This window comes from Vulpes lagopus, chromosome 8, assembly GCF_018345385.1.
Source record: "Vulpes lagopus strain Blue_001 chromosome 8, ASM1834538v1, whole genome shotgun sequence".
NCBI lineage: Eukaryota > Metazoa > Chordata > Mammalia > Carnivora > Canidae > Vulpes > Vulpes lagopus.
In genome coordinates this window covers 79,959,000-79,986,859 of record NC_054831.1, presented here as the reverse complement: position 1 = coordinate 79,986,859, position 27,860 = coordinate 79,959,000, and the positions used below count along the sequence as shown (strand labels likewise).

At 42.5% G+C, this 27,860-nt stretch overlaps 1 protein-coding gene across 2 annotated transcripts; it reads right to left on the bottom strand.

The window, feature by feature from the left end:
* LOC121496638 (aldo-keto reductase family 1 member C15-like) lies at positions 1–27,860 on the bottom strand. 2 transcript variants are annotated; one of them, XM_041765117.1, is made up of 11 exons: positions 27,744–27,860; positions 27,160–27,220; positions 18,282–18,404; positions 16,437–16,604; positions 12,602–12,718; positions 11,833–11,910; positions 10,483–10,605; positions 7,954–8,063; positions 6,879–7,044; positions 6,375–6,457; positions 1–2,639 (listed from the first exon to the last, which is right to left on the bottom strand). In XM_041765117.1, the coding sequence occupies exons 3-11, from the start codon at positions 18,366–18,368 to the stop codon at positions 2,597–2,599; spliced, it is 975 nt and encodes a 324-aa protein (XP_041621051.1). In that variant the 5' UTR covers positions 18,369–18,404; positions 27,160–27,220; positions 27,744–27,860; the 3' UTR covers positions 1–2,596. The 2 variants fall into 2 exon arrangements, with proteins under 2 accessions (XP_041621051.1, XP_041621053.1); XM_041765119.1 differs by lacking the exon at positions 27,744–27,860 and adding an exon at positions 27,546–27,678.

Below are 27,860 nucleotides of genomic sequence, written 5' to 3'. Positions count from 1 at the left end.
TCTTGGATCCGCAAGAGCAGGAGCGAACGGGCCAGCTGCGGTGGGGGGGGGAGGTGCAGGGGGGTGGGGGTGCGGGGGTGCAGGGGTGCGGGGGGGTAGTGTCCGAGCCTGGGCCACACGGGGGCGGCTGGGAGCAGGGGCCCGATGGGGACAAGCGGCCGGGCCCTGTTTGTTTACCCGGCTTCTGAGACTGGGCCTCCTTCCCCGCGGCCCAGGGCCGCCCGCCAGGTGCGCGCCGCCCACCACCTGGTCCCACCGCGGCTGCCCGAGAGTGCGGCACCTGCCCTGCCCTGCCAGGTGGGTGCGACACTTGCCGCCACGCCCCGCGGATGTGGCCTCTCCGTGCTCCCCCAGGGCCGGCACCTCTGCATGCTCCCCGCAGGTGCAGCACCTCTCCAGGCTCCCCACGGGGGCGGCACCTCTCCGCTCCCCGCAGGTGCAGCAACTCTTCGTGCTCCCCCTGGGGGGGGGGGGCGGCACCTCTCCGTGCTCCCCGCGGGGGGCAGCACCTCTGCATGCTCCTCGCAGGTGCAGCACCTCTGCATGCTCCTCGCAGGTGCAGCACCTCTGCATGCTCCCCGCAGGTGCAGCACGTCTCCAGGCTCCCCGCGGGGGCGGCACCTCTGCATGCTCCCCCAGGCGCGGCATCTGCCCCAGCCCCCAGAGGGTATGACACCTGCCCCGGCTCACTGCGGGTGCGGCACCTGTCGGGGTGGGACTGACGCTCCCACCGGGTCCACAGGGAGAGAGGAACACGGGTTTGCTCGGCCTCCCCGGGCTTGCGCAGCCTTCCTGACAAAGGACGGTGTTGGTTTCTTGTCTGGTGCACACACGGCAACGTGACCTCTGAACAGTGGACTCCCTCTTTTTTTGGTGGAACCCCTACTATTACTAAGTTTTTGAACTTGCACCCAAACAATGTATATTTATTTATGTATTATATGAATACACTTCTTTATTAATCCAGTGTGTACATTATAAAATACCCCCAAAAAATAGAAAAAAAAAAAACTTTACACTGAGCCAGAGATGAAACAAAAATGGAAAAATAAGAACTTTAATCATGGTCCAAACTTTTTGTTCTCACTAATTTATTGTGGTTAGATTCTTTTCAAAGCAATGATTCAACTATGCTTTACATATATATATATATATATATATATATATATGTTTTACATATATATATATATATATATTCAATCTTGATTCAATACTTTGTGATACAGAAATTTGAAATTTTGATCGTAAACTCAGTTTGATTTGAAACACAGTCTTCATGGCAAGCAGCTGGAGCTGAAAATCCCTCACAGAGATGCATTGATGCAAATGGAGAAAGCAAATCTTTGGAAGTTCTTAATAAATCCTGGCACTCATTTTTCGGTCCCTTTTACTAATTATATCACTTTTGAAATTTGGACTCTCCAATATCTGTGAAGTTTTTTGAAAAATTATACTTCCAGTAGCTTAGTGATTTAATAAACATACACTTTAGGAGATGATTCCCACGATCAGGTTAATTAATACACCCATCACCCTAGATGGTTTTTTTTTTTTTTTTTTTTTTTGGTGAGAGCACGTAAGATGGATTCTTTAAGCACATGTCAGTGTTACAGCACGGTATTATTAACTATGATTACATGCTGAATATTAGATCCTCAGAACTTATAACAGAATTTGTGCCTTTGAGCAACATCTCTGCATCCCCCTACTCTGATCACATGAATGTTAGAGCTTTTGTTATTGTTCAAGGTCCACAGGCTCTGTTCCTGTTTTTTCCCCCAGCTCATTTTCTCTCTCTTGTTCCCATTGGATGATTTATGTCGTTTTACCCTCCTAGGTGCCACTTTGATTATTGTGTTTTCCAGTTCTAACATTTCCATTTTGTGATTCTTTATATCTTCTATTTCTTTACTGAAACTCTGTCTTTCCATTTGTTCCACATGTGTTGTCATTGCTTGTTGAAACATGTTCACCATAGCTGCTTTAAAATCCTTGGTCGGATAATTTTCCTATCTTGGTCGTCTTGGTGCAGTGCATCTGGTGCTCATCCTTTTTCATCCAGTTTGATAATCTCCTTGTTCTTGGCATTATGAGTACTTTTTAATTGAAACATGGCCTTTTTTTGTATTGTGTTTTAATTAAGCTCCAGATCTCTTTTAAAGGCCTGATAAAATTGTATAGTGTGGTAAATTCACAGAACAAAAGAGAAAAATTTTTGGAGACAAGTAAAAAGCTAGATTTTGGCAATTTGAAAGTATACTCAATGATTACCTTCTTTTTTGTTTTTTTGTTTTATTTTGTTTTGTTTTTTTTAGAGATTTATATCCCTGTGATCACTTCACAGGGACAGCATTTCAACCTCAGTGACAGGAAAAAGCAAAACAGACTAAAAAGCCAAGGCATTGATAGGTTAGGTTGTTTGAAATGTATTGTCATTGACTTTGAGGGGGAAAGACTGGGTTTAGAGACATTTACTTCCAGATTCGGGGGACTCAGGCTACATTTCAACGTGTCAGGCTAAGTAATATGGGCTAAGCCAGATCCTTTCTCATCCTTGAGCTGTTCGCTGATCATCAACCAGAGTCAAAGAAATCAGTTAATTCTCGTCATTAAATGGATAATCCGGATGATTAGCAAATCTAAAAGGTGAAGAGAGAGACTTAGTCAGGTAACTGTTTCTGGGCTGGGTAAAGAGAGGTTTCTTTTAAACTGGCTTAAGTATGAAAATTAATGGAACTTTCTTTTATGGACAAGGACAAAAGCATCTAGTTTTACAATAACCCGGTACTACTACCTACTACCACTTGACACTATAATGAACACATTGTAAAAAATAGTGCACAGTGCTCATGAACACATGTACAAAATTAAAACAATATGTTGCATTTTTGCAGGTATTGTATTACTCTACTACTTAGGAGATAAGGTCCTGGGGTTGCTACTTTAAACTCCCAAGAGGGCAGAAATGAACTCTGCCTCTTTTAAAACCATGCCCATAGGGTTTCATACATAACGGGAACAAATACTTCAAGGCGATGATGGGGAGGGCAATAAGAACGTCACTGTTGTTCAGTTTCTCTCAAGCACTCAGAAGTAATTCATCTATGCCTTTACTCGGTGAGAAATTATTAGATATAGGGATGGATACAGTGATATATATTAGTTATATATATATATTGAGAGAGAGATTGAGATATATCCTATATATATATAGAGAGAGAGAGAGATCCAATATATATCCAATATATATATTGAGATATATCCTATATGTGTATATATATATACATATATATAGAGAGATCTCTCTATATATACATAGAGATACATCCTATATATATATCTCTATATATATCCTATATATATAGAGAGAGAGATCCTATATATAGAGAGATATATATAGAGACATATATATCCTATATATGTAATAGTATATATACTAGTCTATATATATATATATAAAGTAATAATTTTGAGATAGTGCTAAATCACTAAATAATTAATTCTTTTTTTTTTTTAAATAATTAATTCTTGATTAAAACGACTGATGCTAATTGCTAAGGATTACTGCCTGCTTCTCCACTCTCCCTTTCCTTTCCCTCTTTATCATTTGATCATATTATTCATTGACCCAGCACTGATTAATCACTCAAGGAGACAGTAGATTTTTAAAAATCCTGCCCTAGGAATCTAACGTTTCCAATGAGGCAAACGGGAAATAAACAACATAAACCCGTGAAGTGTATGGTGTGCTAATCAGGAATATGCGCCAACAGGAAAACAAAGTAGAATAGAGAGAAAGGCATTGCTGAGCAGGGTTGCATTCTTAGGTGAGGTGACAGAGAAGGTGTATCACAGAGGTGACCTGAGGGAGGACACGAAGGAGGTGAAGGGGTGTGCAGCCGGCTGTCGGGAGGAAGAGCATCCTGGCGGAGAGAACAATCAGTGCAAAGGCCCTGGGACAGGCCCCGCAGCCACGAGGAACAGCAGGGAGGCCACGGGCCGCAGTGGAGTCAGCGGGCGGAGATTGGACACAGCGGCAGACAGCGAGGGAGGGAGCGCCCTGCGGCCCCTGCAGGTGTGAAGGAAGCCGGCCTTCTGTCCGAGTGAGATAGGCTACCATGTCAGGAAGAGGGCTGCCCGTCACCCTGGCCTCCAGGCGTGAAGGGGGAAGACTTGGGTGTGAGCTGTGGCCTCTGCAGATGCCATCTTGAGTCAGTGGTAGGCCTGATGGGTTTGAGGTGGCGTATTGCACACCCAAGTGCAGCTGAGCCAGCGGACTTACAAATCTTAGTCCAGGGTCGAGGTCTGGGCTGGATAGAATTCTGGGGAGTGGGTATTCAGATGGTGTTTAAAGCTTGAGACTGGGTGAAAGCAGCCGGGAGGTGGGCACAGACAGAAAAGAATAGAGGTCCAAGGACCAAGTCGCTCCAAAGTTAGGAGGCCAGGTGGATGGGGAGGGCTTGCTAAGAACAGGAGAAGGAGGCTCGGGCGACAACGGGGAAGCAGGTAAGCGGGTGGGCCGCGTGGAAGGAAAGCCAGGCACACGTTTCCAGGAGGAGAGAGAGGTCTGCCAGCTAAAATGAAACGAATGAGGAGAGGAGGTCATGGCTGACCTTGACAAGGAGAGTTTTGGCAAAGTGGGGAGCAGGTGCCTCAGAAGACGGGAAGAGAGAGGCTCGAGGCTGCAAGCATAGGCTCCTTCGAGAAGTTTCCCTGTGGAAGGAGAAATGCAGCGTGGCTGCAGAGTGATGTCAGCTCAAGAGAAGATTTTGGTTTGGGTTTTGGTTTTAAAGACAGGAGCACTATGGGGACTTCATCAGGATAAAGAGCTTCTGCACAGCCAAAGAAACAGTCCACAAAACTACAAGACAACCGACAGAATGGGAGAAGATTTTGGCAAATGACACATCAGATAAAGGGCTAGTATCCAAGATCTCTACAAAAGTTATTAAACTCAACAGCAAGGAAACAAACAACCCAACCATGAAATGGGCAGAAGACATGAACAGACATTTCACAGAGAAAGACATACACATGACCACCAAGCACATGAGACAATGCTCTGCATCACTGGCCATCAGGGAAATACAAATCAAAACCATAATGAGATCCCACCTCACACCAGTGAGAATGGGGACAATTAACAAGGCAGGAAACCACAAATGTTGGAGAGGATGTGGAGAAAGGGGAACCCTCTTACACTGTTGCTGAGAATGTGAACTGGTGCAGCCACTCGGGAAAACTGTGTGGAGGTTCCTCAAAGAGTTAAAAATAGACCTGCCCTACGACCCAGCAATTGCACTGCTGGGGATTGACCCCAAAGATACAGATGCAGTGAAACACCGGGACACCTGCACCCTGATGTTCACAGCAGCAATGTCCACAATAGCCAAACTGTGGAAGGAGCCTCGGTGTCCATCGACAGATGAATGGATAAAGAAGATGTGGTCCATGTATACAATGGAATATTCCTCAGCCATTAGAAACGACAAATTTGCTTAAACATGGATGGAACTGGAGGGTATGATGTTGAGTGACATAAGTCAATCAGAGAAGGACAATCATCCTATGGTCTCACTGATACGGGGAATATTAGACGTAGTGAAAGGGAATAAAGGGGAAAGGAGGGGAACGGAGTGGGAAATATCAGAGAGGGTGACAGACCATGAGAGACTCCTAACACTGGGAAACAAACTAGGGGTGGTAGAAGGGGAGGAGGGCGGGGGGGCGGGGAGCACTGGGTGACGGGCACTGAGGGGGACACTTGGCGGGATGAGCACTGGGTGTTATACTATGTGTTGGCAAATCGAACTCCAATAAAAAATATATATATTACAAAGTCCTCTCCAACTTTTCAACCTGATGTGATAAAATATTTGATTTCGTTCTAGATTTCCTGTAGCTGTGAATTGTTCAAACATGTCTGATTCAGGATAAAATGTAAACACGTGCTATTAATGATTTCACATGTTTGTACTTGTGGATTGTACTGTTTTGCCTTCAAATAAAAACTTTTTTTAAAGAAAAAAAAATATATATATATATTAAAAAAAAAAAAAAAGCCGGGAGCACGGTTGAGTGCCTGTGGGGGGAGGGAGAGCCTGATGGGGCAGTGGAGAGGGATTTCCCCAGGTTTCGGGGAGGCAGTGAGTAAGGCGGAGAGAAGGGTGATGCCAGCACCCGCTGGCCCCCATCACAGGTGCAGTGAGGACAGAGGACAGGATAGCATCAGGGAAAAGAGGTTCCAGAGGCCTGGAAGGAAAGATATTCCCCAGCCACTTTCCTAAAAGAAGAGGAACCCCTCTGTGGATTGGGGTCACACAGTCCCACCACCATCCAGCTTCCCAGCGTCTAGGGAGCAACGAGCTACTTACAAAGTATCTGAAAAGTAGCGAATGTTTTTGTTGAGGCCGCTCAGAGTCTCCATGTCCTCTGGTGTCAACTGGAAATCAAACACCTGCCAGAAACGTGAGGCGATGACTCAGTTTCCCTGCGGCACTGACTGCCCCCCGACATGTTTGTGCAAGGGGTGTGGAGGTTTTGAGAGACGGCTCATGAAGCTGGGGTTCACTCCAGGCGGGAGTCGGGCCCCCCGGGGGCGCTGGGCAGGTGCATGTGGCCGCAGCAAAGGAAGCCTCGACAGGCCCCAGCGCCAATCACATGTCATCTAACTCCTTCTCTGTGCAGCTGCAGATCAGGCCCTAGCTTGGGGTTCAAAGGAAACCCAGCATGGGGACCCCAAGCTGACCCTCCTGGGGCCTCTCCCGACACCGCAGATGCTACCTGGGCACTGAGGACAGACGGCCCGCGGGTGCCTCACGGATGACCCAGCGCAGAGGGAAATGGGGCCCCATCCAGCCCTGGGCCCGCAGCCCCACCTGGAAGTTCTCCCGGATTCTCTTCTCGTTGAAGCTCTTGGCCAAGGCCACCACCCCCCGCTGCAGCTGGAAGCGCAGGGCAACTTGGGCTGGAGTTCGCCTGTGCCTGGCGGCCACAGCGTTAAGAACTGGGTCCTTCAGGAGAACTGGGGCGTCCTGGTTCACCCTAGGGGGAGGCAGGGTGCTGTGTGTCAGAGCCCGTATAGCCCCTCACGCCGGGGGCCTTCGCCCTCTAAGCTCTGCCTCCTGACCCTGCGGCTGTGCCAGTCCCTGGGCTCGCTTCTTTTGGTGGATCCAAAGAAGGTCCAGAGAAAGGAAGGCAGAGGAGGACCCTCAGGGAGTATTTCATATGTTTTTTTGTTTTGTTTTGTTTTTTAAAAACGCATTTCTGAGAAATGTGGTAAAAGACTGGATAAGAAGAGAAACTGTCCAAATTAAGATCCAATAATCTGCATTGTAATAACCCAATTATTTTATAAGAATCTACTATTTCAAAAGTGCTTTTATTTTATTTTATTTTATTTCATTTTATTTATTTACTTGACTGAGAAAGGGAGAGAGAGAGAGCACACACAGTGGGGAGCAGCAGAGGGAGAGGGAGCCCAACTCGGGGCTCAATCCCAGGACCCTGAGATCATGATCTGAGCCAAAGACAGACGCTCAACCAACAGGGCAGGTGCCCCTCAAAAATGCTTTCAATTAATGATCTGCTTTGTCAAGTGCTAAAAGGTGAATTTTTATATTCCTCTTCAAGAGATAAAGATACTAAGACTTAACAGAAGTTGTCATTTGTCTCCTATCACTCGGCTATCAAGCGTCAGAATCATGGTGAGGGCTCACTTTGTCACTCTTTACAGCCAAAGCTTTTCAACTGTGTGAACATTCTAATCAGGGTTTGTGTTATTTAATAATGTGTCCTTGAGTCCCCACAATGTAGGCGAGTTAAGCGTCTATGGAGATGGATCATGGCTGCTGTCTACCATCCTTCCCCCCGCTCCCCCCACCCCAGACAGTTGAGTGATGACTCCAGAAGGTACAGTGTCTGCGGTTAGGATACGGGCATAGAGGTCATTACCATTCCTTCCTGAAGTCAGACCCCAAGGCACCGTATGCGGTCAGGATGATGTCCTTGGACTTGCAGAACTCCAGGAGTTTGCTCTGGTTGAAGTAAAGGTGACACTCCACCTGCAGAGTGCCAAGCAGAAGGGCTGGATCACAGGACCACGGCCACCAACCTGACGGGGAAGCTGCAGGGCTGTATCACCCAGTAGCAAACGCATGTGGGTGTCCCAGCCACAGGGGCCAACACAGGATCGTCACCCACAGCTGTGCCAGGGGACCTGCCAGAGGCTTATCTCTGCATTACAGCCCAGAGACAACATGGCTCTACTGAGAAAGGGGTTCATGAGAGACAAGGCCGGGGCGGGAGGTCGGCAGATAAGCTCATTCTCTCTGGCTGGAGACTGTGGGACCTTGAGTCTTCCTCACACATTGCTCATATCTATGGAGGAGCAGCTCTGCCTTTCTTGGTTTTCCTTTTTTTTTTTTTTTTCTCATGAGAGAGACACAGGCAGAGGAAGAAGCAAACTCCTTGCGGGAGCCCGATGTGGGACTCGATCCCAGGACCTGGGATCATACCCTGAGCCGGAGGCAGACGCTCAACCATGGAGCCACCCCCGGGCCCTGAACCCCAGGTGTTTAGGCTGTAGGGTGATGGTTTCCGCTGTGGGGCGGCCCTGAACAGAAACAGAATGTTCCGACCGATTTTCCAGCTGGCTACTTTCCTGTCCCTGTGCTAGAAGCACAAGGGGATTGTTCTCCAGCGTTCATTGTGAAAGCCTGGTAGGGCTTCTGGAGGTCAAAAATCACAAAAGCTGGGGACCGTCTGATAGAGGAGCCCTGAGATATTTTAGCTGCCAGGCTCGTCCACACCGAGCCTCCAGCAGTTCAGCAGCTGCTGTTTGGGGTTCTCTCCTGTCCCGCTGTGACCCTAGCAGTGACTGCGCTCCTGGGGAGCTGCGATTCTCTGCACCTGCGTGTCTGCATCTCTAATTTTCAGGGCAGCAGGTTGCCCTGTGACCTCGGTCCTCTAGCAGAGCTGGGAAGAGCTGCTGGGTGGGTCCCCATTGGGTCAGCTTTTCCTTATCGTAAGAACCCAAGGAGCTCCCAAGCTCCTCCCATGCCAAATCAAAAGTGTGGCTGAGCTCCTGCTGCACACCTTTTTCACTGCCTTTCCCCTGACTGTGGTGGTTGGATAAGCATGAGCACAGATCCGAGGAGAAGCCAGAAGCCTGACTTGGGCCTCCCGTGAACTGTATTCACCAACACAGCTTGCAGGAAAGGGGCTGGCTCAGGCATTAGGTGCAAAGGGACTTTCTGTGTCACAGCTGCACGTGTGTTTGCGGTCTCCGTCAGGGACACGGACAGGGAGGAAGGGGGATGTATTATATTCAGGGCCCCAAACCAAGCCTGGACCTAGGTTCACCTGACCTGAACCACTGTCTGCTATCACCTGGTTGCCTCACAGATCACAACGAACTGAACTCTGTTCCAGCTCTTTGAGCCCATGTAGACTTCCCATCAACCAATGACCTCAACCTCACAGCTCACAACAAACTAGACTCTGTTCCAGCTCTTTGGGCCCATGCAGACTTCCCACTAACCAATGACCTCAACTTGGCCGCATTCCATTTGCCCGGTAGAGCTCAGGGCCACGTTCAGCTTCTTCCTTAATTCTTCATCACTACCCCAATCAAAACCAGTTTCTTTATTTTCTATAAACTGGTGATGCCCAAAGTGAAGGTAAATCTCCCAAGGGACCCACAAAACCACCTTTTAGAACATCTATATGTACTTTTCATCTAAAAATAAGAAAAAAAATAAGCCTCACTGATATTTAATACACGGATTGCCAATCCCTCTCTAACAAGCCTGCAGGTACAAAGTTTAAAGGAGATAAGCCCAAGGCGAGTGTGAGGTCTCCGGAGTGCAGAAGGGTGGCCACTCACTTCTGTACTCATGATTTCTTACATTATTCTAAGATAAGCAAGTTTTATGTGTGGCTCATTAAAGCAGGTTTATTATAACAAGTGGACTTGTGGATTTTTTTAACCTTTAAATGTTTTTATTGTGTAAAGTACACATAACATAAATTTACCATTTTTAAAAAAGTAGATCTACCATTTTAGCCATTTCTAAGCATACAGTTCAATGGCACTAACCTATTCACATTGTGGGTGGCTGATTTTGTACCATTGAGTCTCAGCAGATATCTCCTAACACAGAACTCGAAAGAATTACCCGTTTTCTTTTATATAGAAGTGTTCCAACTTTATTGACCAGAGATGAGAAAGCTCAGTAATTAGCTAGCTTTGAATTTCTAAGACCAACCACCATAACACCTAGTAGATTATACTCCAACCTGACACTTCGATGTTTTGTTATAAAGTCACATGGCCTTGGGGACTGTTTTCAACAACTTGCAGTATACTCTGCTCTCTACAGGATGGGGAGATGCCACCCGTGACCTAGTTGAAATGAGGGAAGAGTAAGCCAAGGAGGGAGAGGAGATGGGGGCGGGGGGGGGGGAATTGATGTGGCTCACCTGGTTGCAGACAGGCTTGTACTTAAGCCTTGGCTTGCTCAGGATCCTCTCCAGCTGCCTGCGGTTAAAGTTGGACACACCAATAGACTTGGCAAGCCCTGAATCCTTACACTTCTCCATGGCCTACGGAGGGAAGGGGGGGTCAGTAATCTGTGGAGCCAGCTAGGGAAGCATGATAAATGGTAGCATGCTAAGAGTAGGGGTGGAGGATGGGAGAGAAGATGAGACAGAGCAGGAGAGAGAGAGCCTTTATTTTTTTTTATTTTTTATTTTTTATTTTTTTGGGGGGAGAGAGCCTTTAAGGGCACTCATGTCAATAAAGGAGATAGGAATTAACCAAGTAGGAGAATGGAAAATAAAATAATTCTAAAAAATGAATAAGAATATAGAATAAGAATGCACAGGGTTTAGAACAGAGCTAAAGGGCCCAGTGCGATTTTTAGCTGCACACCTAGAAAAACGTGAGTGATGGCAAAACAAGCCCCAGGAGACCAGGAGTAGAAGTCTGCAGCTTGGGAACCAGGAAGGAGGCCATTCTGGTCCCCAGCCCACTGGTTCCCTCTTTTCTCTGTGACCTCATGTCCTATTAGGGCCATCAGATTAACTGTTCCAGTCACACATGCACCCTTGCTGTTCTTGAACATAATAGGCTCTCTCCTACCTTAGGAACTGGGCCTTGAGGGCATCTGGGTGGCTTAGTGGGTTAAGTGTCTGCCTTCGGATCAGGGCATGATCCCAGGGTCCTGGGATCAAGTCCCATGTTGGGCTCACTGCTCAGCGGGGGATCTGCTTCTGCTCTCCCTCTCTGCTCCCCCTCACTCTCAGTCTTTCTCAAGTAAACGAATAAAATCTTAACAACAACAACTGGGCCTTGGCTTCCTTTATGCCTGTATCACTCTCCTTCTAGATACCCACGTGATCAGTTCCACACTTACAAATCTTTGCCCAATTTGTTACCTTCTCAGGAGAGCCTACCCTGCCCATCTGCATCCCATACCTACCCTGGCATTCTCAGTTTCCTTGGTGAGTTTTACTTTCCCATTCCACACACCCCCAACCCATGCCACAGCACTTCCATTCCATGCGCCTAGAAACCTTGGTTTGTTCATTGAAGTAGTCTGAGAACTTAAAAATACTCAGTATTCCATACATCATAGGCACTCAACAAGTACTTGGTAAATTATTAAATGGGAGAGGTGTGAAACCATGGCAGAAGGACACTCAGGGAAGGACTCGCCCAAGTCTACATGGGAGCAGAACTGGACGAGATGCACACATCTTGAATTCCTTGTCCATCCTCTCTCACCCAACATTCAGAGACATAGATCGCATCTTTGGAGCTCTACTCACCTCCCATGTGGCACAGAGATCCACTCTGTCAAAAATGATTTTTCCATCTTTGTCCTTTGGGAACAATTCCTCCCCAGGCTGGGACACAGAAAAGAATGAGAGGTTGTACAAAGCTGTGTTTGGCCTCAGCCAAGCCATCAAGAGCCTACAGACCTTCAGGCTAATGCGACAATGTATTCTCATTTTGAAAGGAATGGAAACCTTAGGCTAAAGGGAGAGAAAGTACATGGAGGAAATGCATTTCCTAGAAAGTATGTTTTTAACTGATAAATGTTCAATAAGTATTGTTTGTGTCAAGGGCAGCTTGAAACACCCAATACCCATCCTAGAGAGAGGCTAGGGTGGTGCCAGGACTCCATAGGCCTCTTGGCCCCAGATGCTTGTGGAATAAGCTGCTTCAATTCCTGCTTCCACCTAGAGATGGCCATTCAAAGCATGACTCGTCAGCATCTCAAAGCCTGTGTTCCATCCTCATTAAATCTCCTGTGCCTCAACTGTTCTCTACCTCAGGACATTTTCCAAAAACGAGGGGTCAAAGGCTGAGATTCAGGAGCAGAGGTCTTGAAAATACAGTGTATTCACAAAATCAAAGACATGGATGACAGTGAACTCTTGTCACTCTGGGGCTGAGAAAGGAGTATTACAGCAGAAAAAAGCGAATCTTAAAATACTATGTATGTTTCTCCTCATTTTTTATAAACTATATCCTCTGTTGTATTCATCTACTAATTGGTATGTTGGTCATCAAAGTAAAATAACTTTTGCTAACCTTCAAAGGTACTGGGAAATGAATGAGATAAAGATCCACATAGCTAAACCCAAGCTTCTTCAGTGACATTTCTAGATTGGTTTGAACCAATTCTGGACGGAGGAAGGTTACCCACACCTGCAGTGGTTGAAAGAGAAGTAGTATTAGATTATTTTTTTAAAGAACATTTAGGAGAAATTAATAAAGTATAAAACTGTCACTATTCACAATGCAGACGTGGTACTATATAAAGACTCCACCAAAAAACTATTAGAACTAATAAATTTAGAATTCACTAACATGGCAGGAGGAAGTAACAGGGAAAAAAATTAAGAAACCAATCCCAGGGGCACCTGGGTGGTGCAAGCAGTTAATCGTCTGCCTTCAGCTCAGGTTATGATCTCAGAGTCCTGTAATGGAGCCCCTTGCCAGGCTCCCAGCTCAGCAGGGAGCTTGCTTCTCCCTTTCCCTCTGCCTGCCACTCTGCCTGCTTGTGATTTCTCTCTCTCTTTCTCTATGCATCAAATAAATAAAGTCTTTAAAAAGAAGAAAGAAAGAAAGAAAGAAAGAAAGAAAGAAAGAAAGAAAGAAAGAAAGAAAGCAATCCCATTTAAAATTGCACCAAAAGGAATAAAACACCTGGGAATAAATTTAACCAAGGAGATAAAAGACCTGGATTCAGAAAATTATAAGACACTGAGAGAAATTAAAAATCACACAATGGGAAAGATATACCATGTTAATGTATTGGGAGAATTAATATTGTTAAAATGTCCATACTACCCAAAGCAATCTACAGATTCAATGCAATCCTTATTAAAATACCAATAGCATTTTTTAGAGAACTAAAACAAACAATCCTAAAATGTCTATGGAACCACAAAAGACCCTGAACAGGCAAAGGAATCTTGAGAAAGAAAAACAAAACCAGAACTATCATAATCCTAGACTTCAAGATATAAAATAAACCTACTGTAATCAAAACAATAAGGTACTGGCACAAATGGAGACACAGATCAATGGAATAGAATAGAAAACTCAGAAATGAACCCACAGCTATATGGTCAATTAATCTTCAACAAAGCAGGAAAGAATATCCAATGGGAAAAAGATAGTCTCTTCAACAAATGGTGTTGGGAAAACTATATAGCCACATTCAGAAGAATGAAACTGGACCACTTTCTTACACCATACACACACAAAAATCTCAAAACAGTTAAAGTCCTAAATGTGAGACAGGAAACAATAAAAATCCTAAAAGAAGACACAGGCAGAAATCTCTTGGATGTTGGCCTTAGCAACATACTTAAGGATATGTCTCCTGAGGCAATGGAAACAAAAGCAAAAATAAACTATTGGGACTACGCCAAACTAAAAAGCTTCTGTAGAGCAAAGGAAACAATCAACAAAACAAAAAAGCAACCTATTAAATGGGAGAAAATATTTGCAAATGATATATCTGATAAGTGGTTAATATAAAAAAAAATATAAGGAACTTATACAACTCAACACCAGAAGAACAAATAATCTAAGGAGACTAATCAGGTCTGGGAGAAGACCTGAATGGACACTTTTCCAAGGAGCACATAAAGATGGCCAACCGACACATGAAAAGATGCTAAATCAAATGCAAATCAGGGAAATGCACTCATCAGGGAAATGCGAATCAAAACCATAATGAGATACCACCTCACACCTGTCAGAATGGATAACACCAACAACACAAGAAACAACAGGTGTTGGTGAGAATTTAGAGAAAGAGGGACCTTGTGCACTGTTAGTAGGAATGCAAACTGGTGCAGCCACTCCAGAGAAGAGTATGGAGGAAGCTTCTTCAAAAAATTAAAACTAGAAAAACCATATGATCCACTACTATAATTCTACTTTGGGGTATTTACCAAAAGAAAATGAAAACACTAATTTAAAAAGATACATGCATGCTTATGTTTATTGCAGCATTATTTACAATAACTAAGATATGGAAGCAATCCAAAAGTCCACTGATAAGTGAATGGATGAAGAAGATGTAATACATATGTAAAATGGAATATTACTTAGCCATTAAAAAGAATGAAATCTTGCCATTTGTGTCAACATAGATGGACCTAGAGGATATCATGTTAAGTGAAATAACTCATACAGAGAAGGAAAAATGGCATATGCTCTCACTTATATGTGAAATCTGAAAAACAAAACAAATGGATGAACAAACAAACAGAAAACAGAAACAGACTCATAAAGGCAGAGGAGAAACTGGTAGTTGCCAAAAGGGAGGGAAGGGAAGGAATGGGTGAAACAGGTGTAGGGGTTCAAGAAGTATGAACTTCCAATTATACAGTAAGTAAGTCATGAAGAAAGGAGAATAAATATAGTCAAAAATGGTGCAACAACATTGTATGGTGACAGATGGCAGCTATGCTTATCGTGGCGAGCTTTCCGAAATATATAGACCTGTCAAACCACTCTCTTGTACACCTAGAACTAATAGAACATTATATGACCACTCTGATTCCATAACAGAAGTGCTATCTTTTAATTCTGCTTCAATTTTTTTAAAAATTGCTGTATTTTAATACGGCCTAGTTAATTGAGTCCTTAGGGACTTGCTGCCTAGCTCTAGCCTAAGCAGAACCAAATAAAACTATCTGATTCAGCTTTAAAGAAAAAAAGAATCTTTAGGAGAAATGAATAAAATGGCAAATAAATAATGAAAACCACAAACCCACTTGCTGTCATTGGGAAGTGACAAATCACCCTGCCAAGCTCCTAAGTTGTGTTCCTCATAGCTTCTGTTTCATACTGAATAAAGACCACAAGGAAGAAAAAAAAATAGTATGGCCTTGCACAGAGGGTTCAAATGTTAGAATGTAAAGGAATTATTTGGTTTGCCTGTAAAGAACACACTCCTGGGTTCTACCTCAAATATAATAAATCACAGTATCTGGAGATTGAACCAGAAAATTGCATTTTAAGCAAGAACTTCAAGTAGTTGTGATTCAGTAAATTGCATCTTGGCTGTATTAAATGGTTCAGGGTTCCAAAGAAAATTAGGCCCTATAGGAATTCGAGGGAGGGTACTTTAGCTTATTTTAGGAAGTAACAATTTAGGGAAAATCAATCAAAATTGCTAAAAATAAGGAAACCAGAGGACCCTCTGGAAAGGAGATGAACAGATGAGAATAAGATGATGATACTGTGTGTAACAGAGTCATAGAGCTTCATCCTCTGGATTGAGAAGGAAGAGATATCTGTTCACAGACCTGCCTAGGATTCACTTGAGTGGACTTCAAGTCTTTCTTCTTGGGCTACTTTACCTCATATTTAAATATCCGGTTCTAGCAGTACTTAGCTCAATGCACACTACTGGAAAAATGCCTCTTGGATTCCCTTTCCAGTCTGACTTTAATACATACATTTTTTATTTGTTTCAGATATGATATCTATGGATATGAAGAATAGTAGGAGAAAATGGGTCAAAAGTTAAAATATATATATATATATATATATATATATATATATATATATATAGGGGCACCTCGGTGGCTCACTTGGCTAAGCGTCCAACTCTTGATTTTGACTCAGGGTCCAGAGATAGAGCCTCGTGTAGCCTCCATGCTCAGAGGGGAGTCTCCTTGAGATTCGCCCTCTCCCTCTGCCCCCCACCCCACTGGCACACACGCCTGCATGTGCACACACACCCTTTAAAAGATCTTTTTTAAAAATTTTAAAAATATATGTATTTTTACAAATATTGCTTTCATCCTTGCAGCAGTTCTGTGGTATTCTTTTCCTACGTCATAGGAAAGAGACCTAAAATGTCTATTAGTCACAGTAGAGAGGGGACTGTACACAGAACCTTCGAAGTGTAGAATATGTCCTCTCTCTTCACAGCGCCATCAGCAATCTTCCTCTGGATGGCCCTCCCAATCTCTTCTTCATTGAGATACATATAGGCTGAGTCAAAATGGCGGTAGCCTACATCGATTGCTCTCTTGACGGCCTCTTCCACTTCAGTCTTAGGAACCTAGAAGACCACAAGAAGATAAGGACCTACTTGACAGGAATGGCCAGTTCCACATGTAGAGCGATTCAGCAGAACCTCATTTACCCAAGGGCTGAGAGCTAGAGATGTCAGAGATAAATGTCAACTCATAACCTTAGTGGTAAATGTTTGACAACCGATCTCTGAAGAAGAAAAGAAGTCTTGATTTATGGTATTGGCCTGTTTCTATGGTTAAATACTCCCACCCCTGCTAACTTCGAGCTAGGAATATTACAAAAAGGTGCTCACCATTGGATCTCATGAGCTCATGAGCTGACCCACCTGGCCACTGGCTTCAACCCTCTGCTTCTGGATTTACATGATCTGTGGATTTACACAATCTATTGATTTACAGTCCCAAGTGAATTCACTCTGTAAGAGATGATTAAACTGGTTGCAATCCAGAAGCCGAAGGCTCAAAATTACCTCAGTGCAATGATGGCGTAACTTTATACAGAATAAATTAATGATTCTCTTTTCTAAACTTGGAGAAACACTTCAAACATTTGAGGAGGGACAAAGACAAAAAAAGAAAATAAACTCCTCTTTTATACAAAAATAGCTATAAGCAATAAACAACTTGGTTATTTCTCTTAGCTGCCTGCCATTCTGCTGGCCTACCAGGCTGGACTTTTAAAATTATCCATGAATTTCCCTCTCCATGGCCTTCCTCCCTCCCTCACTTAAAATGTCCCCCGGGTTACTTTTAAATTTATAACTCCTGATAAGTTAACTAGCACCAAGGAGATTAACTGACCATCCACAGATTTAAGAGCCAAGTCCAAGTGAAAGCCATACTCCGCATCAGCATCCTTGCTGCAGTCCTCAGCATTATACCCCATGTGGCTCCTGTGCTGAGGAACTAATCCTACAACTTTCTTTAAACAGTTATAAGCTCCTCTGCCAAGAACCACTGAAGGCGTGCTCTTGTAGGTTGCAATGTTCAAACGAGAAACACGCATGGAGTTCAGCGTTCCAGAAAGAGAATTTCCAAGTGCCACTTGGCTCTCCCCATGGCACAGTACTACCAACCTGGCTTCTAAGAGGATATTTCCACTCCAGACCACTAACACACCTTCTAATATTAATCTTGTCCTCTCCAGACCCTTCAGTGGCCAAGATTTCTCTAGATATTCTATGAGTTCCGGTGGACAGAGATCTCTTGGACACTGGGCCTGACAGAAAAGGTCATCACAAGCAAACTCGCCACGGAGTCTCCGTTGTGTGGTAATCAAGACTCCTGGGTTTCATTGATTCTAGCGGACTGTGCGTGGCTACAACTGGAGAGCAGGTGAGAACTGCTGACAGATGATACACGCCCATGTCCCTTGATAAGAGTGCCACTCCGAGGCTGACCCATTGACAAATAGCATCAGAGTCACAGGGTAGCTCATGAGAAATGCAGATTTTTTAGCTCTATCACAGATCTACTCATTGAGAACCTTTGTGGTTATAGCCCCCAAATCTGGACTTTTAACAGGTGTTTTTATGCCTCTGAAAATTTGAAGAGCACCAACTCACTGACTAAATGCACAAAATAACCTAACCTGGAGAGAAGCTTACAAATGAAGAAAATGAGGCCCACCTGCATTTGCCAAACTCTGGTTCTTATGAGGACCTGTGTCTGCCACCCTCCATCCCCAACGTCATTATGACTACCTTGCTAGGAGCAGAGGTGCCAAATCCCAGTGGAGGCATGCTGAGTCCATCGTTCAGCTTTACAGATCTAAGTTTCATTAGATTCATCTCTTTGCACTCTTCTGGCTTCTAATTATAAGACACCTGCAGAGGGGAGAAAATAGTATAGTAAGTCACATGCCATAAAATCACCCCCTTCAAATTACACAAGTCAACAGTTTTTAGTATATTCACGGCATTGTTACAAGTATACAATTTTAGAGTACTTTCTTACCCCTCCCCAATACCCCATACTCCTAGAAACAACTCCCCATTCCTCTCTCCATCGACCTCTGGCGACTACTTTTTGTCTCCACAGATTTGCCTATTCTGAAAATTTTATTTGAATGCATTCACACACTATGTGGCATTTTGTGACCCCCTTCCTTTCCCTTAGCATAATGTTTTCAAGGCGAATCCACATTGTAGTGTGTAATAGTACTTCAGTCCTTTTCATGGCCAACTAACGTCCCTCTGTACAGATGTACCACATGTTTATGCAATCGTCAGTTGACGAACACTTGGCTTTTTCTACTTTTTGCTTACAAGGAACAACGCTTTACACTTCTGTAAACACTTCTGCATGTGTTTTTGTGTGGACGTGCATTTTCAATTCTCTTGGATCTATACGTAAGCCTGGAATTACTGAGTCATAGACCAAACCCATGGTTAACGTTCTGAGAAACTGCCAAGGGTTTTCCAAAATGGCTGTACCATTGACATTCCAATTCGTGAGAATTCCGATTTCTCCACATCTTCTCCAACACTTGTTTCCCATCGTCTTTTGTAAATAGCCATCCTAATAGGTAGGAAGTGATACCGTGGGTTTGATCTGCATGTCCCTGAGGACGAGTGATGTTGATCATCGTTTCACGTACCTCTTGGCCATTTGTATGTCTTCCTAGGAGACATGTCTACTCAAGTCTTTGCCCATTTTTGAATTGGTTACTGGTTTCTTTATTAACAAGTTGTAGGTAGGAATTCCTCATCATATTTTGGAATGAACCTCTTATCAAATACATGATTTGCAAATGTTTTCTCCCATTCCAAAGAATGCCTTTTCTCTCTGTTGACAGTTTCCTTTACTGCACACAAGCTTTTTGATTTGATGTAGTCCCACTTGTTTATTTCTGTTTTGTTGCTGCACTTCTGGTGTCTTATTCAAGAAATCATGATCAACATCATTTAGATTTTCTCCTGTGTTTTCCTCCAGTGTCTTAAAGTTCTAGGTCTTATATTTAAATCTTCAATCCGTTTTGAATTGAATTTGACAACCCTGATACATTTGTATTATTCTAACACAGTCTAAGAATGATTAATCTTTGATTAATTTTGTTCTTAAACTATTTAATGAAGCTCTAACCGTGGGCTTACTTATATTTCTGAGTTTGAATTGATAAAAGAGCAATTGAAATCCAGACATTATCTGCTTCATGATGGGTAGCAATAGAAAGTACACAGACCACCTAAGCAGTAGTTTGGAAAAAATGAGATTTTAAATGATGTTTGTTCGATTTTATGATGCTATGGAAAATTACTAAATATATATATTTTGAAGCTCTTATCTGATTTTCCAAGCCAATTTCTCAAAAGGCTGTGCCCCATCAGTGTTTACACTCTGGTCAACAGAGCATGACAATCTCTAGTTCATTGACCATGTGACGGTATTGTGATACCTCATTGAAAAATTTCTAAACAGACTATTGGGCTGTCACATTCCTTTTCTAGAATATATTATCTATAATAATTAGAGCAGATCTCATTAAAAGAGGCTAGCTAAAGCTGTTAGATTAATTTCTGGATTCCAACTCTGTTACAGAGTCTTTCCCTTTCCTCTCATGCCTAATTCAGATGCATTGAAACATCTCCTTTCCCTCTCCTCTCAAAAAGGCACTAAGCCTCTAGTAAGTCTATTCCATCTCACGTACACATAGGAGATGTGCAGGAAATGCATGCTACCTAGACGTACCGTGGCTATCATTCCGCAATCTATACAAACATCAAAGTGTCACACTGCACATCTATGACACGTAACGGTATACATTATACTTCAATAAAAATTATGCCTCTGTGGGGAAAATATGCATTAAAATGAAATGCCATTTTCATTTAGTCTGTTTAAATTGTATTACATTAAAATATCCACTACAAAGATGGTGAATAAAGTAAGATATCGCTACATCTTACAAGCCTTACATGGGGTATGAAACTCCAGAATGTTGACAACTACTGTGATATGTATTATTTTATTGCGATTTTTGGTCTCTGTTCTGGAGTAGCCAATTTTTAAGATTCCTGAAAGAAAATGTATGATTTTTGAAGAAACAGGTTAAAATGCCCTGGGTTTGTAGTTTTTATTGCATAATTGGTCACAATGAACTGCCCAGCAGGTGCTCAGCCTGCACAAATTTAGAGTCCCCAAAATGCCTTCTCAACCAGCTCCCCCCGCCTCCTCTGTTCAGACCTCTCCTGTCGTTTCCCTTAGACTTCTTGTCTTGCCCCCACCATCTAGAACTTCTCCGTCTCTGCCATGCTGAGTTTAGAAATTCTTCCAAGACAAAGCCAGCTCAGCTACCGGCGCCTTTCTCTTGGTTGCATAGGTCATCCAAAGAATAGTTTAACTATGAAACACTGGGTGGTATTTTCTGGACTTTGATACAGACTACCATCATTATTCAACATCTGCAATTGCCAGCATTGATTCTCAACGGTCTTTAAACCTGTTTCTATTTGCCTGCCGATTTCTCCATTTTACTGTAATTTCCTTTAATTAACTTTTTAAATAAAGAAACTCAATATACCATGAAAAAAAAAAAAAAAAGAAACTCAATATAGTAGAAGATATGAGTGGGTGACAACGCCTCACACTGTAAGAAACATGATACATTAAATTGGAGAAATTGTATGAGTTCACACATCTAAAATCATGCTTAAAATACTGTCTCCAGCTCTGTCCCGCCTAAGGGAAGCAAATAGGATTCAAGTAGCATCTCCACCTACCACCAATTTTCATGTGCGATACCATTGACCAGAGTTTACTCTCTAGCCGTTTCCTCCAAAAAGAAATCTGCCTTCTTAGAAAGTAGCTATTTGTATTGTGCATCAGGGAAATTCAGGATAGAGTTAAATACTGTGTTGTTGCCAGAAATCGAAGCTTACAATGCCAACAACAATGCTGATAAAACAAGGCGTCCACAGAAGGAATCTCATCAGACCACTTGTGACATTTTGAAAATAATGTTAACATCATTATCTGGAAGACGTTGATTCTGTGAAAATTAATTATGAGTTCAGAGTTACAGTGAAAAGCAAAAAATTAATACAAAGTTTAGGAAAGGGCAGTTGAAATACAAAAGCAAGATGAGCAAAAATAAAACATGTTGAATTTGTCACCAATTTTAATAAGTGAGGGAAGGTGAATGTACGTGATTATTTTTTCTTCCTTTATATCAATGGCAGGTTATAAAGTGGAGCTCTGACATTTCTCTATTTTGGCAAGCAAGACATTGATATAAGCCCAGGCGCCTTGAAAGTGTGCTGAACGGGAAGGATGGTGGCAGGTGCATGAGCAGGAAATATGCCAAGGATGGAAACAGGGAATCCACCAGTGGCCACACAAGTGACAGGTCAGTGTTCCAGTCCTCACTCATTACTCAAACATGGGAAGTGCTTAAGAGCACGGAAGAGAGATGATTAAATCCTATGGGTCCCATAACACTGATGAATGGAGCCTCTGAAAGACATGTCAATTCACGAGATACCAGATTGCAAAAATACCGAATCCTATAAAGAAGGCAAAAGCCATGGGCACATTTTTTTAAAGTGTGTAGAAAGTAAAGTTTTACCATAAAAAAAGAGGTCATTTTGGTGATCAGTGGTTTAGATTTGTACCACCTGGGGAGAGACAATTATACTAGGGCCCCAAAGGATAAGTCAATCATCAAAATCCTGCAATTTGGGCAAATCTTTTGTTCCAAAATATTTTATTTTTGAATAGTGAAAGTTGGAATTCACATAATTTTCAAGTGTCCTGAAGTATTATTCACTTTTTGGATTTTTCAGCCATTAAAAAAAATGTCTATGCCATTTGTAGCTTGTGACCTATACATGAACAGTCAGTGAGCTGTTTCATGTTGCGGATCTCCGCTCCACATAATTACTAGACATTATTATAATATTCGCAATGATCTTTCTATAGATTATGGTTTAACTGTGGTAAAATCTGCCTAACGATGTTTATCATGTGGACCATGTGTCAGTACACAGTCCAGTGGCATTAAACAGATTCACAATCTTGTACAACTATCACCACTAACTATAGGCAAAACATTTTTGTCGTCCCCAACAAAAACACTGTACCTGTCAAGACATTTCCTTTTGGAGAATTCACTACCGATGTACAGAAACACAACTAATCTTGGTGTGTTCGTCTTGCACCTTGCAACTTGGCTGAGTTTGTTTATCAGCTCTACGAGTTTCCTTATGAACTCTTGGGGCTTGTCTATACTGTAAGGTCACATCATCTGTGATCAAGAATAGTTTTACCTCATCCTTCCCAATCTGGATACCCTTTGTCTCTGTTGCTTATCTCACAGCTCTGGGTAGAGTGTTCAAGATAATGTCAAATAGCAGTGGTGGGAAAGGGCATCCTGTCTTGCTCCTGATCTTAGGAGGAATGCGTTCAGCCTTCCAGCATCGAGTGTGATGTCAGCTGTGGATTTTCAATGTATGGCTTTGCTGGGTGTTGAGCTGAACTGCTCCATGATATCACTGCCTCGGCCTCCATTCCAGTTGGCTAAGTGCACAGTGAACTGAATGATGCTAGCTCCTCCCACAAACTCAGGCCCTAGACAGCAGTGTTTTTGAATACCCCCCAAAACAGAGATGGCTCCCTTAAATCTGCTGGATGCCACTTTAGCCTGTGAGGCATAAAACAATGGCAACAGCCTTTGTATTTGCAGGCAGCAAACAGAAGCAACAACCCACCTTCAAAACACAGAACACTGATACGCAGAGGACAGGTTCCTTACTGCCCACCGTGGATCCAGCAAACTGTCAGAACCTCTGGTTTCTATCCTCACTGCAGCCTGCTGCAGACTGGGGGTGGAGGGCAGGGGATGCATTGAAACTACCGCCCTGAGGGCTCTAACTGTTCAATATTAGCTCAATGTACCAGCCAAGCTTTCCCAGGATGTGGCAAGCTTTCGAATAGACTCCGGAGTTCCAAACTTTTTCGAAGGAAATTTCAGTGTTCGTCTAGTAATATACTTTACAATCATTGTTTTTGTATGTTTTTCTGAAGTTTCTTTCATCAGTGATGTTAAAATTGTAATTTCAATACAAACTGTTTAGGAGGGACACCTGGGTGGCTCAGCAGTTGAGCATCTGCCTTCGGCTTAGGCTGTGATCCTGGAGTCCAGGATTGAGCCCCACATCGGGCTCCCTGTGAGGAACCTGCTTCTCCCCCTGCCTGTGTCTCTGCCTCTCTCACTGTGTCTCTCATGAATAAATAAATAAAATCTTGGGGAAGAAACTGCTTAGGAGATGATTTTTCCAAAATTTAACCAATTTTTAGTTGTTCAGTAAAAATCGGTTTCCATGTTTTGATTGGTAGAGCAAGCTTAATCTACCTAGCAGGAAACTAAGCACAATTAATTGGAGATACCATTCCCCTACAGTCATAGAAGTGCTTTAGACCTACTCTAACCAACTGGCAGACATGATTCTCCGGCAAGGAAAGACCTAACCTAACACTTGGCATCTTTGTGACATTTGTCAAAAATGTCTGGAATATCACCGTACCTTTCCTTCATGCATTCTGGTTCCCTATCTTTGAGCAACTGGTGCTCCCAATCTTGCAGTTTTTCTATTGCAAAGAAATGTGCTCAGAGAGCAAGATAATTCCTAGTATGTATGGATTCTGTAAGAGAAACATGACCTGTTCTGCCATAGGAGCTCCAGTTATGCCAACCAACTTACAGAGCCTGCTTCTCTAGACACAATTAGTGGTTATGAGTTGAGCAACTAACTCAACATAAACCAATTATATATGTTCCCCATGGCTAAAACAATTGGCTCTAGGGTAAGGGTTTCAAGAACACTAGGATTGGGATTTTCCCAATGGGTCCCTTTCATAATCTATGCAAAATCCAAGATTACAATTGTCTTAATTTACACTCACATTCTTAACCCAGATTCTTAAGGCAAAACATCACACCAGGGTTAGTTGGTTCAACCTCAATCACCTACAGCGTCAGAACCAGGCTCCCTCATGAATCCTTCCCCATGTCACTAGTACAAAATTTCTTATCCTCATGGTAATTTATATCAAGTACTGTGTAGCCTTTTTCCACCACTTTTCTTTCTTTTTCTTATTATTACTTATATTCACTATAACATGCCTGCTAATTTCAAACGTTGAAGAGCTCTGGTGGCCAAGGACTATAGGAAGCTGGTTTCATCTGAACTTCAAAGCAGTAGTTCTCAGAGTGTAGTCACAGGACCCATGGAGGACCCTAAAATCCCTTTTTGGGGCATATGAAAAAGACTATCATCATGATACCAGGGTACCATTTTCCTTTTTGGTCCTCATGATCTCACATGTATGCAGTGGAGGTTTTCCAGAGGTTTACAGGGTGTGGGGTATTGTACCAGACTGGACACAGAAGCAGATTTGATATTCTAGCTGCCTTCTGTTAGGCTACTCATTCTGCTTTCAAAAATACCAAATGATTTCACTCTTATCCCTAATGGATTTTTTTTTGGAAAATATTTTTACTTTTCATAAAATATACTTTTGGCATTGATACATAAGAGGCTTATTATTTTCTAATGATACATAAATGTTTAAAATGTCCTCGGTTTCATTTCCAATCGAATGTGTAGAATCTTAAAAATCTACACAATCTACAATAAAAATGCTGAACTTACAGAAACAGAGTAGATTGGTGGTTGCCTGGCCAGGGCTATGTAGGGGGGAATGGGTGAAGGTGGTCAAAGGTACAAAGTGTCTCTTGTAGAATGAAAAAGTTCTGGGGATCTAAACAGCATGGTGACTCAAGCTAATCGCACTGTAGTGTACACCTGAAAATTGCCAAGATAGTAAATCTTAAATGTTCTCACCACTCCTCCTCCAAAAGTAAATGTGTGAGGTAGTAGATGTATTAACTAACTTCATTGTAGCAATCATTTTCCAGCATATACGTGTACCGAATCATCACATTGTCCACCTTAAACTTCCACAAGGTCACATATCAATTATATCAACAAACTAGAAATGTACATACAAATTAAATCATGTTAAAGGAAATAGTATGAATTTACCAAAAACAACAGCGATTTTCTGGACTACAAAATACTAAAGTCATTTAACTAAAATCTGATAATAAAAGATAAGGTGTTATACTGTGGAAATAGACATACTTTAGAATTCACTAACCATAGTATAATTGTCTTACAGAGTGCAAATATAATACAAAAGAAAAGAATATACTAGAATTTACTAGAGACTTCTGTCATTGGGTACAAGGCAAATACACAAAACTTGCACGAAAGCACCACAAAATGGAAATGAGCAAAGTATTCCCTGCATTTCAATCATAACAACTTCAAAATATTTAGGAATAAATTTAACAAGAGTGATGGAGCTTCTACAGGGGAACAAAACTATAAAATATCATTGAAGGCATAAATAATATCTGAACAAGTGAAAATGTACAAAATTTTTGGACAGTTTATTAAAATTTAAATTCCCATAAAATAACATATATACCCACATGATTTTAATTCAAATTCCCCTAACAGTCTAATTTTTAAGATTGTATACAATTTTTTCTGGTATATATGAAAAAAATTAATGCCAGAGAGAAAATTCATGGAAAGAAAATTCATGGAAAGTATCAGTGACAGACACTTTCTTGACTGTACCTCAGAACTTATTACAAAGCCAAGATTATCTAAATAATTGTATTGGTACTCAGCCATCAGAAAAGGATGAAGGGCAGCCCCCGTGGCGCAGTGGTTCGGTGCTGCCTGCAACCTGGGGTGTGATCCTGGAGACCCGGGATCAAGTCCCACATTGGGCTTCCTGCATGGGGCCTGCTTCTCCCTCTGCCTGTGTCTCTGCCTCTCTCTCGCTCTCTCTGAATGAATGAATAAATAAATCTTAAAAAAAAAAAAAAAGAAAGAAAGAAAAAACAAAAAAGGATGAAATCTTGCCATTTGCAATGACATAGATGGAACTAGAGGGTATTACGCTAAGTGAAGTAAGCCAGAGAAAGACAAATACCATATGATTTCACTCATATGTGGAATTTAAGAAACAAAACAGATAAATGTAGAGGAAGGGAAAGAAAAATAAAATAAGATGGCATCAGAGAGGGAGACAAACCGTAGGAGATTCTTAATTATAGGGAACAAACTGAGGGTCGCTGGAGCGGAGGCAGGTGGGGAGATGGGGTAACTGTATGATGGGCATGAAGGAGGGCATATGATGGAATGAATACCAGGTGTTATATGTACCTATGAATCACTGAATTTCACCTCTGAAACTAATAATACAGTATAGATTAATTGATTTTAAATAAGCAAAAATAAAGTAAAATCATATTGGTATAAAGTTACACAAAATTCTCATGGAACAGAACAGAAAATTCCGAATTAGCTTTTATTTATGTGAGAATTTAAGGTATGAATTAACAGGGTGGGTATAAATCCAGAGAAGAGTAATGAATTATTTAACATATGGTACTAGAATAAATGCCTGTCCACTTCAAAGACAGTAGGGTTGGATTTCCCCTCTTTCACCATATATGTAAGTAATTCTAGATAAAGTATAAAAGGGGAGAAGAAAAATACTTACAAGAAACTCTAAGGCACAATCTTGTGGGTGAGAAGATCTTGTTAGACCGGGAAATCAGATGCTATGAAAGAAGAAATAAACGTATTTGAACACACAAACAGGAAAACTCGGCATGACAAAATTCACTTTTGTCAGAATTAACAAGCAAATGAATAAGCTGGAAGACATTTATCAACTAGATGAAAGGGAGCTGGTATTTATAACCTAAGAGAGCTCTGAGACATTGACCAGAAAAAGACAAACAGTTTTGAAACATTGGTGTTAGAGGAGGAGGCCTTCATTGCACAGAAGACTAAGCCTAATGTCCACACATACAGGACATTGGGATTCACTAGCATTTAGGGGAAAGCTAATCCGAGTCCCGAGAGAGGTCAGCCTAAAGACACCTGAGTGGCCGAAAATGTCAATGCCTCATGCCATCCATCGTGGGTAGGTGCGAGGAGGGTACGGCGATCTTATCTGTCACGGCCAGGTGTTGGAAACTGCATTTGCAAAGCAGCCTGGCCACAGGGACCGAAACCTGAAATCAAAGACGCAGTCAGGGGACAGAGAGCTGGGAGGTTTAAAGGTCACTTGGTACTCACAGCTGCCAAGGATGCTCCTCGGGCCCCTCGGGTCACTCCAGAGAGCCACTGGGGCTGGTGCTGAGGACACCATAATAAGAGCAGAGCTGTGGGCCAGAGGAGCAGAGCATCTACTGC

Bases quoted from the DNA above. Each gene is read 5' to 3' on its own strand.
- LOC121496638 (XM_041765117.1), bottom strand. From the start codon at position 18,368: ATGAATCTAATGAAACTTAGATCTGTAAAGCTGAACGATGGACTCAGC. The intron at 16,605-18,281 runs GTAGTCATAATG...GTGGTCTTCTAG, and splicing joins GCACCTCTGCTCCTAGCAAG to GTTCCTAAGACTGAAGTGGA. The intron at 10,606-11,832 runs GTGAGTAGAGCT...TTCCCTCCGTAG, and splicing joins ATCTCTGTGCCACATGGGAG to GCCATGGAGAAGTGTAAGGA.